Genomic DNA, 16075 nt, shown 5'->3' with positions numbered 1-16075 from the left:
TGCTCTGGAGATTTCTTTAAACTCAGGAAGGAGCAACCACAGCCAGAGGTTTCACATATTTACCTGCAAGCTCCTTGTAGAGACCATCTCCCTGGGATGACACGAGAGTCAGCATGGTGGCAATGCTGCCCTTCACCTTCTCTGTGATCCCATTCTACAGGACAAGGACATTCAGTCTGTTAGACGGGTGTGCTCCAAGGGAAAGCAAATCCTAGAGAGGGAACCTCACCCATCCTCCACCTGGAGAAGGTCCAGACTGGGGTTGCCAAAGTCAGGCCAAGGGTGAAGGACTTTGGAGGGCCGGGGACGCACTTCCGTGGGCTCCCTCCAGTCTCTGCATGTCCCTCCCTGCCTATCAAGAGTCACAAGGAGGGTCCCTCTGGTGCTGAGCAACTGAATGAGGAGCTAATGAGGCAAGGGGGGTTGGGAGAAGAGCAGCCACAGGGATGGGAAGGAGGGAGCACACTGGTCACTACCCCACTGTCCTCTCCTGCATTTATTCACTGATAACTGCGCACTGGGCACCTGCTCTGTGCAGGGGCAGGTCTGATTCTTCTCTCCCACAGCCTGAGAAATGTCATTTCTTGCTACTCTCAATCCTTTTATCAACTAAAAGCATTCCCTTTTGTCTCTTGCCTCCTTTTGGAAAACACCAGAATCCTTTCTCTAATTTGGCGGATTCCAGGCTTGAGCCTGGATCTCCTGACTCATATTTTTCTTCAATGCCAGGCCAGGAGCTCAGCCTTGAGCTGGTGACGTAAGCCTTTCTGGCCTCAGCTTCATTGTCTTTAAGATGAGGGAAGCGGAGATCCACAGCTCCTAAAACCAAAGTAGCCTCCTCACTGCAGAGTGAAAACAAGTCAGCAACCACACACCTACACATCAGAGGCTGCCAGGCACCTTCAGCAGAATGTTACTCCATTCTCCAAGTCATAAGAACATTGGGAAGAGGTAATTTTTTAAAAAGACAATAAATCTTCAAACATAAAATATATATAAGAGGAAATTCCATCCATTACTTAGAATTAAAATATTTTAAACAATTAAAAGCTGATACTCTTGCTGGATGAGGTGGTGGCACACACCTGTAATCCCAGCAACTCAGGAGTCTGACGAAGGGGAATCACAAGTTCAAAGCCAGCCTCAGCAGCTTAGCGAGGTCTTGTCTCAAAATAAAAAATAAAAAGGGCTGGGGATGTGTCTCAGTGGTTCACCTGGGTCCAATTCTGGATACTTCCCCCCCAAAAAAGTTCAATGATATTCTTAATTTTAGAAAAAGGATCAAGGATGAGAACCTCATTTGGACTTACCTATTTATTTTTAACAACCTATGTTTCCATGATTTAAGATAACTGTGTACCTGGGTAATATACTGATCACTTTTTATGAGCACTGTTTTCTTAAGTACCTCTGGATCTGATTTCTCCGTACTTGATGGATGGAAATCGGCTCTGTGGAGTTCTGTCAATCTCCTGCATGTGTGTGTAGACTGTGAGGATATTCTAATACGCCTGAAGTCAAACTGCTGCTGGGAAATGAGACGCTCTTGTCCTCCTCCAAGGGAGGTTCCCTGCTTTTTACCGTGGAGACAGGCACCTCCAGAATTGAATGGGACAGACACTGGTGGGAATGCTTTACCTGCCTGGCTTCCTCAGGTGATCAGGAGAGAGGATCAGCCAAGCCTGGACTGAGACAGAAGAACTTGGAACCTCTGTGGACAGTGAGGGGCTTGGACTGAGACGAAGGCATTCTATCACTCAGCGGAAGGGGCAGAGTCAGGGGACCCAGAGCTGGGTGAGATGGTCCAAGTGTACTTGACAGAAGCATGTAGGCCCCCAAAGACTGTTAGGAAACATCTTGCAAGGTGGATGGGCTCAAACCTAAATCTGTGCTAGGTACTGTTATTGGCTGACCAGCGGCCGCATACTGACATTCACTTATTGGCATTTTATGTAGATGGGTCATTTCCCTTGTTTAAAAAATCTGTCTTGAGATTGTACTATTGTTGGAGATGCTGGTCCCAAAGTGCAGCTCTGCATCTCACTAGTGTGTGGCCTCTTGATTCACCTCTCTGAGCTTGCTTACATTTAGATTGAGAACAATAGTAGTGCTCACTCAGAGACTGGCAGAGTGTGGGTGTAATTAGCTAGTGTCTGTGAAGACTCAGCTCCCATCTAGCTATCAAGGCTGTTGTTCTATGGATGACCCAGGAGGGAGAGGGCTCAGGGGAGAACTGGAGGGGCTTTGCCAGCACTCAATGGCGGAGGCTTCCTCTCCCAGCACTGAAACCCCCAGCTGGGCCCACCAGGCAGAAGGCACCCAGCGGCACCTGGGCCCAATGCCTACTATTTCTTCCACCTTCTGCACCGGCTCCCTCAACTCCCCAGGGGCTAGGACTCCAACTGCGGATGTAGATACCTTCAGCTGCTGAAACTGGTGCTGCATTCTTTCCTGAGCCCTTTCAAACATGCCCTCGGCGACCTGCCGCTCCACTCCTCTTCTGAGGACATCCTTCATCCTCTCACATGCTTTTTTGCCAGTGATCTGAGCTGCCTCTGTAAAAGATGATAGCCATAGTCACACCACAGCAAGGACTTGCCAGAACTCTCTGGCATCAGAAAAATAAGTAAGCAAGAACACAAAGTGTGTGTGTGCGTGCACTTTTGTATATAGGTACAGGTACATACACATATAGATATGTACACACATGCGCAAACACACACAGACATATGTATATAAAATGCATTACATTAAAAAGTAACATCATTCACTATTTAGAAAACAAATCATTTGGAAAATGTAATAAATGAATTGAGCAGAAGCTTACTAACTGACCCCCCACAAAACAAACCAAGAAGGATCCTGAAAGTGGGCCCACAAACACTTAAAGGAAATTAAGAACAAGAGCCGGATACCAAGCAGCAGCGTGGAGAGGAGAGGGGGGGTTCCAGACCAGGGGAGGACAGAGGAACTGGGAACCACGGGGACAAAGGTCCCCGATCACCTCCCCCTGCACCCTGCAGTTATCTGATCTCCATGTGTAGCTGGAAAGTGTTACAGGACTTAGGATGCAGGAAGACTGCTCCAAGGACAGGGAGCCCCGGGACAGGATGCCAAAGGAGTGACAGGAAGACCCCAAAGGAAGAGGAAGCACTGTCCTCTGGAGCCCCACCTTCATAATAGGGCTTCAGGTCGTTCTGAACGGAGCTGGAGACAGACTCGTAGATCCTCCTCTTCCTTCTGAGGATGTAGCCTTCCAGGCCTCCCAGGATGGCGCTTATCTGAGAAGCCACGTTGACACAGGCCTTCGGTGACATTTCTCTGGCAGGGGCAGGTCAGGTGTGCCCAGGTGTGGCCACACTTTCCCCTGCTCTGTTCTGGTTGGCTGTGAGCTCCTCTACACAGAACTCTGGCTCAAGCCTCTGAACGCCCCGGATGCTCCCACAGCGCCCAGTCCCTACAAACTACTCAGAAGTAGGTGCTGAGTTCGACCCGGGCATGGACAGGGCTCTGGCAGGGGCCAGAGGTATCAGCTATCTCCCTACTCTCGCCATGTGATCTGGACTGGTCCTGGAAGAAAGTAAGTCACAGACAGACCAGAGTCCTGAGTTCTCAAAACTAACAAGCAACCTGCAAAAACGGGACCGAGTCTTTAAGCTTTGCTGCTTCGGAGCTACTTCATGGTACTGGCAAAAACGATAGAATTAGTGACAATATTACAAGGTGAGGCACATTCTTGTACCTCTAAGGACGCTTTGAAGGTTCTTCCTGGAAGCTGAGTCAACCCTACCACCTCAGCCTGCACCTCAGATGCCACACTGTGGGACAAAGCGTGCCGGTGTCTTACACCTCCCTGGAGGTCCCAGGAGCCCTTATGTTTCCTAGTCCATCGCACCTCCTAGGAGGCACATCCAGACCCTGGACACTCCAGGGGTCCAAGTGGGGAGAGACCGGCAGCCTTCAGCTCCTGCCTGGGAAGAAAGCCACTACCCACACTCACTGGCTCTTCACTCTATAAGGAACTCACCTCCTGGATCAGGAAACGTTTTTTGTAGCTATCACACTTCCAGCCACTTCTTATCCCAATTTCTGCCATTTTCTCCTGCAGAGAATGCTTGAAAGCATCGATGTGAGGCATCAGCGCCGAATCGGCAGGCTTCCCAGCCCTACAAGAAAGCAAGACAGGCGTGAAACTGGCTGACGTCCTTTTATTCACTTTAAAGAAAAGAGAAAGGAAATCTGACAATGACCAAATTGCTATGATGTGCCAGGCGCTGTCCTGGGCCAGGCCTTTGGCCTAAAAACCAAGAAGGCAGTGTTAGGGTGCCGTCTACTGATGAGAAAATCAGGGCTCAGAGAAGGTGGCTGATGTGTCTAAGGTCACACAGCGAGTAGGAGGCAGAGCCAGGCTTTGAACACTGCTTTAACCTCAAAACTCACTGTCCTCCTGTGACAAAGTGCTTTCACTTGAAAGAATCGGACTTGAACTACACTTTCAAAGACAGGTAAGATTTGGGGAAGAAAATGAAAGGGAAGTATTTCCCAGGGGACAATATTTCAGAATATTCCAGGTGTAAGAAGCAGCAGATTATAGAGCACTCAGAGAGCATGGGCTTTAAACCCTAGCTCTCTACTCATGAATGGGGGCCCACTGCAATTAGTTCTTCTGAATCTCCCTTTGTTCCTATGTTAAGAGGTAGAAGCCCCGTGGTGGTGTTATCGAGGACATTTGATGAGATAATGCATGCGAATGCTTGGCACCGTGCCTGGGGCCTCTCGGTGGCTCTCAGCTTCCCCCATGTTGGCTCCAGCAGAGGGCTGGCACCAGGCAGCAGGGCAGTGCTAGGTCAGAAGGGCAAGCTGAAGGCTCAATGGCTCAATGCCATCCTAAGGAATTTGGAGACTCCTACAGAGCTGTCACCCGGGGCAGGATGGGGAACGTGGACTGGCATGATCCAAGAAGTGTTTCGAGAAAGGTAGGGGCAGGGGCATGGACACAGAGGAGGTCAGCAAAGGTAGGAGAAGGGCCACTGCAGCATCGGGTGGTGAACCAGGTGCAATTAGGAGAAGAATGAGGGAGACTCTTCCCTGGGGGCTAGGAGAACCTTTGTCTGTTGGTAGGTCCACCCCGGCCGCAGCTCATGCCATGTCTGTGAGCACACGACCTGTCTGAGACTCCATGAGCCACTTTTTCTTTTTGCATTCAGGGAAGGTTCGAAGGCCATGTGTTTGCTTAATTCCACGCGCTCCAATCAAAATACCCTGTCCTGGGCTCAGATCCCTAAGAAAACCATCCCCGCTGCATGTAGGAGAGACTTGAAAAATAATGGGAAACATAATATTAGTCTGAAAGCAACATCTCACTCCACCCCAGGTCACCAGGGGAGATGGTTAAGTCAACCAAACCAAGATGGCTTTGGTGTTTTGCCAAAGACGGAGCAGAGCGGCCCTCAAGTCACAGTCCACTCTTTACTCTTCCAGATCCAGAGTCTCAATTCTTAAAACTGAGACTCTGGCTTGACATTCTTCAGATTTTTATTCATGCAGGAGCAAGATGAAAGACCATTTACCTAAAAATGCCTCCAAAAACAGGGTCAATCTGGTCATAGATGGGCTGAGTGACGGCTTGGTTCAGGTCGATTCTTGCCAGAGTCCTGGAGGCATAGATGCCATTCTTCAGGCAAACAGCTTTCAGGGTCTGGTGAAAACCTTGGTTCCCTTTACTCCTCTAGAAAATTAAACGATGGATTAGCAGAGTCAGTTGGCATGAACTAGAAAGTCACAGAATCAGAACTGCATTGCCCCTGGCTAACGGTCATTACCAAGAACCACAGGAAGGAGTAGAAACGCGGTCTTTAAACATGTCATCAAGCTAGACCAGGAGGACCCAGGTCACACCTCCAGCAACGTGCCCTGGCCTCACTGGGACCACAACCCTCCCGTACAGCTCTTTATCTGGCAAGCCTCGTGGCTGGGCTCCTAGACCATCTGCTTGTGAGTGTCAGGAACAGTGTCTCACCCATCTTTATGTCCTCCAAGCCTGCACTGACTTAGCTGGTACTTAATAAGTGTTTGTTAAATGAATGAAAAAAACGTGTTGTGACCTGAGAGTGGGTATGTGTCTTGGATTTCCTGAGGATAGTCCAAAGTTGGTATATTTTTTATTAAATAGTTAATTAAACGCTATTTGATTTGAATAACTTGGTGATATTTTCCCCAGGGAAACAAATTTACAAATGAGAGAAAAATTATAGTAGTTAGAGCTATGAGCTAATCAAGTTTAGCCAGATAGTGATAAATAATAAGGAGAAAAGAAATGTTTGCTAAGATTTTGGTGGAGGGCCTTATCTTTAATCGATGATATGTGTTTGGAGGGAATATGTTTTAAGTGAAAGGCTGTATAGCATGATACAATTGTATAATATTCTCTCTCTACTTAATAACTAAAACATGAGCACACTCCAGAATTATTTTAAATGCATTCCAAAATCATTTTATTAAACCATATACTATCATGCAGACAAAGAATAATTCATTTTATCTTTCTCTAATTTTTAGACATTCAGGCTATTTTACTATGCTAAGTAAAATATCGCATTAGTATATAGTTGACTGCTCAAATTTCTGGGCACAAAAGCACATTGTTATCAAAGAGAAGCCCCTTGGGCAGGCCTGGGGTCAGAGAAAGCAGTCACTAAAGCAGCAGTGAGACAAGAGATGGTCCCTGGGAGGCCTGGAGATGGCTGGTGCCCCTCTCTTTCTCAGAGTGCCTCTCCTTTGTGCCTCATCTTCTGGGCACACTCTTGATCATCCACTCTGAGATCTGGATTCTTCCATCACCTGATGGAACCACTTCTCTCCCTGTAACTTAGCTATCTATTGCTGCAGGACAAAAATTACCTCAAAGAGTGGCTTAAAATAATAGTAAATGTTTATTATGATTCTATGGGTCAGGAGTTGGGATGCCGTGACTGGCCACTCCTGGCTAGGGCTTCCCATGAGGGTCAGTCAGCTATGACTGGGGTTAAAGTCATCGGGGCTGGAGGATTTGCATCCAAGGAGCACAGCTGGCAAGTCAGGTAGAAGGCCTCAGCACATTGCTCCCTGGGCCCCTCCACACAGTGACTTGACTTTGGCACATGGAGGCTGGCCTCCCCCAAGCAAGTGATCCCAGAGGTCTCCAAAGAAGCTTCAGTGGCCATTGATAACCTAGCTCAGAAGTCACACACTGGCATCTCTGCAGCATTCTCCTGGTCACAGAGATCAGCCTGCATCAAGGCGTGGGAGGAAAATCCACAAGGGGGACAGCAGGAAGTGAGGACCTTTGGGTGCCATCTTGGAGGCTGTCTACTCCATGGTCAACACTGAATACCCTCAGTGTCCAATCCAGTGACCTTTCTTCATCATAATTTTCCTTGATCCCTGAGGAATATCTGATTTCCTTCTTAACAAGCTTTCCTACCTTGCTTTTCTTATTGGAAAATAAGAAATTTAAGTTACAGTTAGATTGATTCATCTGCAGGCTCCCAAATGTGTCCTCCCGTGAACGTCCACCCTTCCCCTCCATTGCTCTGTCTGTGGAAGTACCACTGATCTTTCGGCGATATTTCAGTCCAAGGTTGGAAAACCAATATACTCATGAGGATGTAGGCCACAGGAGTCGTTGTGAGGGTTTACTAGGATAGTGTGCAGTGTCTGGTCCGGAGTGAGCCTTTTCCTCGTGTTTGCTGAAGGAATGTCCACGCACACACACTACACCCCCAGCCAGGTGGGAGGCACCCCGCCCTCATTCTCCACCCTCCAAGCCCTGGAGTCCTCCCCGCTGGCCCAGGATCATCCGATTGAATTCACTCTCTCATTCTTGGTTTCACACTAAAAGCATCTCCTGCTTTCTGGCATCCCCCTTGCAGCACACATTCTTACTAATCTAGATATCAAAACAGACTTTTACATGAAACACACAGGAAATAACACGTGGAGAGCAAGTATCACCAAGAGTGCGAAAAGGCTTACTGAAATGGAAGAGCCCCTCACACACCTTTTCAGGTATTTCCCACTGCTGACGTTCCCACTTTCCATCTCATTAAGAACAGCTACAACATGCCATCTGTGCCCTGCTCCTGGCCCTAGAGCATCCTTGTGATTCTTGCCACATGGGCAGTGTCATTCATTACCCGTGGACTGAATTGCTCCTCTGGAAGTTCACGTATTGCAGTCCTAGTCTCTGATGTGACTATGTTTGGAGACAGGGCCTTTCAGATAGAGGCTAAAAATAAGCGAGGTCATAAGGGGGTAGGGCCCCCATTCAGTAGGACTGGTGTCCTCATAGGAAGAGAAACACCAGCAGGGTGCGCAGAGAGGAAAGACCAGGCAAGGACACGGTGAGAAAGTGGCCGTCTAGGAGCAAGGAGAGGCCCTGGGAGAAACAAACCCAGCCAACACCTGGATCTTGGACTTCCAGCCTCCCGCTCTAAGGAAGTCTGTTGTTGAGCTGCGCAGTCTGTGGTGTTTTGTTATGGCAGCCCAAGCAGACTACACAATGGGCCTCTTTCACCTCCTAGTCTCCGATAAACACTACCTTAGGCTTGTATTTTCCCTTAGGAACCCCAAACTGCTAATTACGAAAGAAAACCACAATTTGCACACAAGTAAGAGGTTACAAGATGCTTTCTTCTTGTGTAATGTAATTGATACTGACATCAATAGCTCAAGATAAGTAGGGCAAGCTCTTATCATCCAGTTCTACAGAAGAAAGGAGTGAGAGGCTTTTTATGAACGTAAGGTCTTACGTGGTTGGGCACCTTGCCCAGGTCTGGGCAGTAGATGTTTGGTGGAGGTGGCACTCAAAGCAAGATCCTTAGACCCTAAATTCCAACCCTGCCCCTGCTGAACCGCAAACTTGCCCTGGTGCCCACATGCCCAGGCGAGCAGCCCCGCTCTGTGCTGGTGTACCTGCAATTTTCAATCTCTCTGACTCTCTTCTATCTCCTTGTTTCTTTTAAAAGCAAGGGGGTGATGTGAAAAGAGCTTGGGGATCAGGTTGATCTCGCCAGGTAGCACAGGATTTCCGTGGAAAGGGTCACTCACCACCAGGCATGCCCCGAGGATGCGTCGGTAGGAAGTCCTGGCCACCCGGACCCCTTCTTGCAGAGGCCGCTCGATGTGGGCAAAGCACTGCTCCATGGCCCTCTCCAGCAGCTCTGTCCTCTCTTCCACAAATCTCCACAGGCTGCTCAAGTGCAAATGTTCATTCTAGGGGCGAGGTCACAAGGAGCATCAGGCCAGCCACCAACACAAGATTAAGTTTGAGATCATTGCCTGGAGGTGACTTCCCCTTGCTGTCCCCAGAAGGCACCCCTCAGTGCACAGACCTCCTTAGGCTCTGTGGGATTGGAGAGCAGAACAACTGATGCCCACTGAAGCTTATTTTGGGTGTAAAATTCACCAGGCTATTTGGGGAAGTCATTATTCAAATAGCAATCCAACTGTTACTAAAACAGATTTTTCCAATGACAAACATTGAATGGGCTTTCACAAAGCAGTTTTGAGAAGAGTGTTTCTCTAGTGTTAATGTGTATACAATCATTGGGAAATCATGAAATCCAAGGGTCTGGGATTCTGCATTCTCGCCAGCTCTCAGGTGAGCTGATCTTCTGGGCCCTTGATGACACTTTGAACAGCAAAGCTACAGGACCACGGAAATAAAGTCATGGTTCCTTCTTCACAGAAGAGTACAGTCTAGTCAGGGACAAAAATATGTAGCCACACATGCTTGACAATGGTTTGGTCAATGATGGAGGGCATACATGACAGTGGCCTAAGATTCTAGGACAGCCCAGGTGTGCAGGGTCTGTACCATCTAGGTGAGTACCCCTACCACATTCACACAATGATGACATTGGCTAAGCATACCTGTCTCAGAGAGTATCCCTATCAGAAAGTAATGCCCACAAGGGCGTGACCACAAAGGCCAGCCTTGACTTTGGTTCCAAACTGGGAACTCGTCCTGTTGAGAACCTTGGCGCACCCCACAGTGCCTGCAGCAGGTGGAAGGCCCACTCCCTGGCTTGGCACTTCTGCACAGTGGGCACTCAGCAAACCCCTCCAGCACCACTGTCTCTGTTTGCCTGACACATCTCCCCAGGTTCCCCCCAAGTCCCTGCCCCTGGCTTGCTACCATTCCCCACACACACTGGCCTTCTTAGCCCTCTGCCCTTGTACAAGAAATTCCCCTTTCTCATTCTTCAAAACAAGGCTCCAGTGTCACCTCCCTTGTGATGCTTCCACTGCCCACCCCCCATCAGGGTTGGGGCCCTTCTGAGCTGCCTTCATGTTTGGTACACTGCTGTGTGATGGCATGTCTCCCTCACCCCACCTGACTCCTTCCTGGACTAGGCACTTGCTGAAGGGACAGACTCTCATTGGTGTTTGTTTAATCCAGGGCATGGCATGGGGGGCACGATCCATGAACGTGTGCACAGTGAACCAGAGCTATGGAGAAGATGCTAGATAATGCAGGATTTACAATTCTATTCCAAACAGATGGAAATAGCTGTGGGGTGGATGTGCGACCTCACACAGACGACTGACTCCCCTGCCTGTCAACAGCATCATCTTCAAAGCAAGTGAACCAAGCTGGCTGATGGTGGAAAAGCCTCCAACTCCACAGCTCTGAGGGCGCAGGCTGTAGACCTCCTGGTGCACCTGGGGATTCTCCTAGACTTAACTAGTGAGGATTCGGTAAGCCATAACTTTTTTTTTTCCTGGATATCCTTTATATTCTTAAGAATTTGTGGGGAAAAAAAAGAATTTGTGGGGTTGCTGGTGATCAAAATGAAGTAAGAGGTCATGGAAAGAAAGCCTCGAATCTCACCATAAATCCCCACTGATTAAGCATAAGAAGGGAAAGAGAGGGAAGAGCTGGGTGTGAGAGAACAGTAACAAGGGGGAAGCCTGGCATTTGGTGTGAATAAATTCAGGGCTCATGAGACACTGAGGCCTCATAATCAACTTCCTATTGATTTTTAGAAGCAATGATGGCTCATTTAAAAGCACTAACTACCCAACTCTAAACTTTGGGTTTGGATCACAAACTTGAAGAAATCAATTATGTACATTTTTAGACTTGACTTTTCAGAAGTCAAAGGCACTGACAAAGCTCTCGCCTTCCAACTTTCCATCAAAGAATCAACACCAAGACCAACGTCAGAGGCCCAGGAACTTTGAGGAAAGCTGCCGGCCTCTCCGTGAGGAGGCCATCACAGAGGCCAAGCAGCCCCGCCCCCCTGTGTCTTCCATGGCCTGGCTCTGGCCATAGAGATGGGCATGAGCCCCTAGGCAGCTGCACCTGAGTTAGCAGAGAACACGTGGGCAGGGCACTTCCAGGTTTGACTGTAAAATGCCCTGTCCTGCATTTACAAATAAACCAACCACACACAGCACCATAGCTGATTTGTTTTCCATCAGCACTTCCAAGAGCAATCTTGTGCTGGGCAGAGAGGCAGCTGTCACCCTGAAGAACTTTCCAGAAAGACGGAAGGTAAAACCCTTCCTCAACTATTTCAGAGCATAAATGTCAAATTAGAAAATCTCAGATTTCGGGAGTTGTGCTTTTGTCTCACACAGCTAGGCCAAAACAAAGCACACCATGTTCGATGAAAGAGACAGCGAATGCTGCCCCGTGTGCCGCTGTTTATCCAGCTCTTTTCCAGTGCAGGCCTGTGGCCAGACTGCAAAGCTCTCCAGCTGGCATCGCTTATATCCCACGGAAGTGGGTCTCCAGGGCCCACCCCTCCTGGCAGCCGCAGCTCATCCCAGACTGGCTTTGCCTGCTCCAGGACCAGCCCCTTGACTCTCACAGGACCTTTCTTGGCCCTTCCCAGTTTGGGCACAGCAAGAAGTCAGACAACTTGATTATGCAGATCTGACAGGTGAGAGCAAGGTGGAATAAATAAGGATCAACCAAGTGGGAAAGGCCATGGCTGCTTACTCCCCTGGCTGAGGGAGGGGGCGGCTCCAGGCCTTGGATTTGGCAGAGACCCCGAGGCAGGCCAAGGGGAGGGAGAGCTTGATGGTGGAGGAGAGGAAAGGCTGCGGGTATGCCCTCAGTGGAGGCTGTTGGCCTGGGAGGCGGGAGGCCTGACATCCATGTGATTGCTTAGGGTCTCACTGGCTTTCCCTAGCTGGCCCTAAGTTGCAAGCAGGGGTAAGGATTAGAGGAGCTTTTGATCAAGTAGTGGCCTTTAGGCACTTACTGTGACAGGAGTTATCGTGTGGCTTCCTGGCTCACTGCTAGAGCTGGCAGTGTGACCTCCTGTAAGTCGGACTTAGTGTACAAGACCCGCTTCCTGGCCTGGTTATTATAGTGGCTGGCTGGGCAGCTTCTGCAGGGTGTGGGGTGCAGTCATTTTTATATATGGTCTGCTGTTGTCTGTATATTCAGTCTCTTATAAAGAAACAAAGTGATTGCTTTGATTGATTAAAGGAAGGGATTGTTTTTCATCTATAACTCTCCTAAGCCTCTCATTTAGTAGCTTATCCCTCTCATGTTAGGGTTTTTAAAAAGTCATCCATCAGAGAGATAAATTTGTTGCCATGAGAAATGTAACTTTTCTCTGGCCATTCAAAGGCCTTGCATTCTAGATGGGGAAGATAAATGCCTGAACTTTGCTGAAACCCATGGACAGATGTGTTGTGTTTGGGCTGTGTGTACAGACGTGGCTCTCCAAGATAGCCAAGAGTCATCTGCGTTCCATGGAAGTCTCCCTCTCCATCCCGCACAGACTCCGTCCTGCTCGAGTCTCGGGAGAGGTGGAAAGCTACCACAGACTGCTTTTACATTTTCCTCTCGGCCCATCTGTCCATTTTATCCAAATGTTACAGTTAGAACCGTTTCATTATCTTTTTGTCCCCTTAGATTCTCTGGGCTTTGTCTTTTCCTCATCATCGTTTTCTAATAGGCAAAGGGAATGTTCTGCCCAGGTGGAGGGAGAGAACCGACGGCCCAGGCGACTTCCATACCGGCAGGTTTTCGGTGGAGTTGAAGCTGTCTGTGAGGAGCAGTAGGCCAAAGGCTTCGGTAACATACTTGGTCACCATCCTCCTCTTCTCGTCCAAGAGCCTTTTCCTGATGTATTCTCTTAACTTGGGGATTTCTGGAATTCACAGACGGCACAGACAATTTTAAAAGGTCAAGTTTGCATGGAATAGAATTCACACACGTGGAAAGATCAGTTGGCCCTTGCAGCTGGCTGCCTCCTCAACCAGTTTTCTGAAAGACATTTTTTCTCGTCTGGGATCAACAACAGTGAAAGGTAACTCAGCAATGGTGAATATTAATTTGGTTTAGCTATTCAAAATAAAATTCATAGAAAAGTACAGACTGGCTATAAAAAGAACGGGCATTTTTCTTTGGGTTGGCATTCATTGCAGAGTTGAAGCAAGGGCGCTTAACTCTGTGGTTCTCCTAGGTTTTTCTACCTAAGCCAGGTGACCCTTAACATCAGAACACCCAAGCTTGCTGTAGCAAGCAACAAGAACCTCCGACGTGTGGGATTTTAGGCAGAACATGTCTTTGTCCTAACCCTCTGTTAGGGTGTGTGTGTGTGTGTGTGTGTGTGTGTGTGTGTGTGTGTGTGTGTGTGTATTAATAGATACAGAACTGGAAAGCTGGAGAAAATTTTTCCTGTGGCACAGAAATTTCTAGAGCAGGTTATTCAGAGTGCCAAACTTAGTCTTAAGAATTTTCGTGATGGGATAAGGAATATAAATTACCAGTTTCCTCCTCGGTGAGGAGGCTCTTCTGCCAGTACTCCTGGGCGCTGACTGTGTACACCAGATCCGAGGTTTCCAGAGCCTTGGAGTCCGCCGGCAGTTTTCTCTGAAGTGAGAGGCACACAGGAAATAGAGTAAGTCACCGTGGCATAGGAAATGCAGCACAGCCCTCACGAGAGCCTTTGGCAAGTTTTAGCTCACCCACCTTCAGTTCTGTCAGAGCCCTGGAAGGGACGGGCCCTATCCTAAATGTCCTGTGTTGCCAGCGTCCACTCCTCAGGTCAGAGGTTGTGAGGAAATCACTGCATTGGAGCTAACCCCTTGGGAGTTAAAAATGTCAACTCTCGTGGGCCGGGAAAGCACTTGCTAGCACGTGTGAGACACTGGGTTCGATCCTCAGCACCACATAAAAAATACATTAATTAAATAAAGGTATTGTGTCCACCACAACTAAACATTGTTTTAAAAATTAATTCTCAAAGGAGATGTACACAGAAAATGGTTCAAAAGTGTATGTGAGTGTTCAGAGGGGGAAAATACTAGGATCCTTTTTGGAAAAAGAAGCCTGGGGAACACAGGGCTGGGAATGTGGCTCAGTGGTGGAGCATGTGCTGAAACTGCAAGAAGCCCTGGGTTCCATTCCCAGCCATCACTCCATCCATCCATCCATCAATAAGTGAGTAAAAAGCCCACCACTGGCAAGGGCAGACTGGCACGTGGATTCCCAACTCTGCTTCAGCAATAGCACATTGGTAGCTTGGTATTGGCAATGGCAAGAGGCTTTATACCATAGAAATCGGCAAATGGAACAAATCAGAGTTTTTGCATGTTTTGCTAGCTGTTGTTTGAACACAGAGCTGATTTTTAAACATTTCCCAGTACAACACTAAAAAGTGAAAGTTTCTTATCCAGGTGGTTAGTGAATAATCATATAAAATAATCATTTTAATATAGAGTAATGTTTAAGTATACATGATGGTTTTAAATGTCAAGGAATTAAGAATTATGTGAGAAAAATTTATCATTAGCAAAATATCATCACCAGAAGTCACACTAGAATCACATGTAAATTTTATTCCATAATCTTCCATTCTTCTTACTTAAAAGAAAAAAGCAGAAGGTGTGCATGGATACTTAGGAGAGGTGGAGGATGGGACAGCTGTCAGTCTCTTTCTGATATAAAGGTATGACAGCGCTGAGTGGAGGTGCTCTGGTCCTCTGGGACTGGTGAGAAGCCAAACCTCTGGCAACTTTAAAACACACTGGTAACACGTTTCGCCAAAAACCCTCATGTTGTGGGTTGAATCCTGGCCTCCCAAAATTTATATGATAAGGTCCTACATTACCAGTACCTTGAAATTCACCTTTTAAGGAAACCGAGTCATTGCAGATGAAATTAATGGAGATGTGGTCCCACTGGAGTGGGGTGAGCTCCTAACCCAATAAAACTGGTGTCCTTACAAGAAGAGGAAATCTGGCTGCAGATGTACATCAGTCACACACCGGGAGTGCCATGTGACAGCTGAAGTTGTGCCACCCCAAGGCAAGGAACCACCAGAAGCTGGGAGACAGGCCTGGCACAGACTCACCCTTGGGCCTTAGGGAGCACAGCCCTGCCAATCCCTTGATTTTGGATTTCTGACTTCCAGAACTGTGAGAGAACAAACTTCTGTTGTCCCAAGTCACACATTTTATGGTACTTTGTTATTGCAGCCCTAGCAACTGACACACTACACACGGGTCACTATACTTGGTCACAGCTATACCTATCACCCTCCCTCAAATGAGCTGGGCATGTTGTTGGTGCGACTCTATTTATATGCTATTTAAAATGTCTTCAAGGAGATTATATTAGAATTCAGCATTGAAATGTATTTACAATGAAGGCCTGGGAACAGAAAAGTGAAGAGTATACTTGATACTAGTGAAAAATACACCGCTGGTTCGTGAACTGCACCTTGATTCCAAGTTTTCTTGCAGGCAACACTAGCACCTCCTAAGACCTAGGAAAGGGAGACACCTCATGTGAATGAAGCCAGGTTATGTTTTGGTACTGAGATAGGTGAAAAGTGACTACTGCCTGTCACACACCCAGCCAAAAAATTTTCAAGATCAAAATTAGCAGGAGGCAGGTCAATGGCCTGAGAAAAAATCCCAGAGACCACAGTAGAGTGTTCTTAAAAGAAATGCAGCATCCCTAGTGCTCCTGAGGGTATAAAGGATGAGGAGGAGGGTTTAGAGGGGAAAAAACTTAGAGTTAAGACTTGACCTAGATGAGTTGGACTCTTAATGAAAAAGTGGT

General features: G+C 47.8%; 1 protein-coding gene across 1 annotated transcript in view; it reads right to left on the bottom strand.

Annotated features, from left to right (window-relative positions):
- Nucleotides 1-16075, bottom strand: part of Nuggc (nuclear GTPase, germinal center associated) — a 45787-nt gene that overhangs the window by 2920 nt on the left and 26792 nt on the right. Inside the window, exons 11-18 of the mRNA XM_026398891.2 lie at nt 13774-13879; nt 13021-13154; nt 9088-9252; nt 5571-5728; nt 4028-4166; nt 3173-3281; nt 2419-2555; nt 64-154 (exon numbers count right to left, since the gene is read on the bottom strand). Coding sequence (XP_026254676.2) covers nt 64-154; nt 2419-2555; nt 3173-3281; nt 4028-4166; nt 5571-5728; nt 9088-9252; nt 13021-13154; nt 13774-13879 — 1039 coding nt within the window. The remainder of the gene's footprint in view (nt 1-63; nt 155-2418; nt 2556-3172; nt 3282-4027; nt 4167-5570; nt 5729-9087; nt 9253-13020; nt 13155-13773; nt 13880-16075) is intronic.

Source organism: Urocitellus parryii, chromosome 14 (genome assembly GCF_045843805.1).
Source record: "Urocitellus parryii isolate mUroPar1 chromosome 14, mUroPar1.hap1, whole genome shotgun sequence".
In the NCBI taxonomy this organism is placed as follows: Eukaryota; Metazoa; Chordata; class Mammalia; order Rodentia; family Sciuridae; genus Urocitellus; species Urocitellus parryii.
The sequence above is the reverse complement of the archived record's forward strand: the minus strand, read 5'-3'. Positions and strand labels throughout refer to the sequence as shown.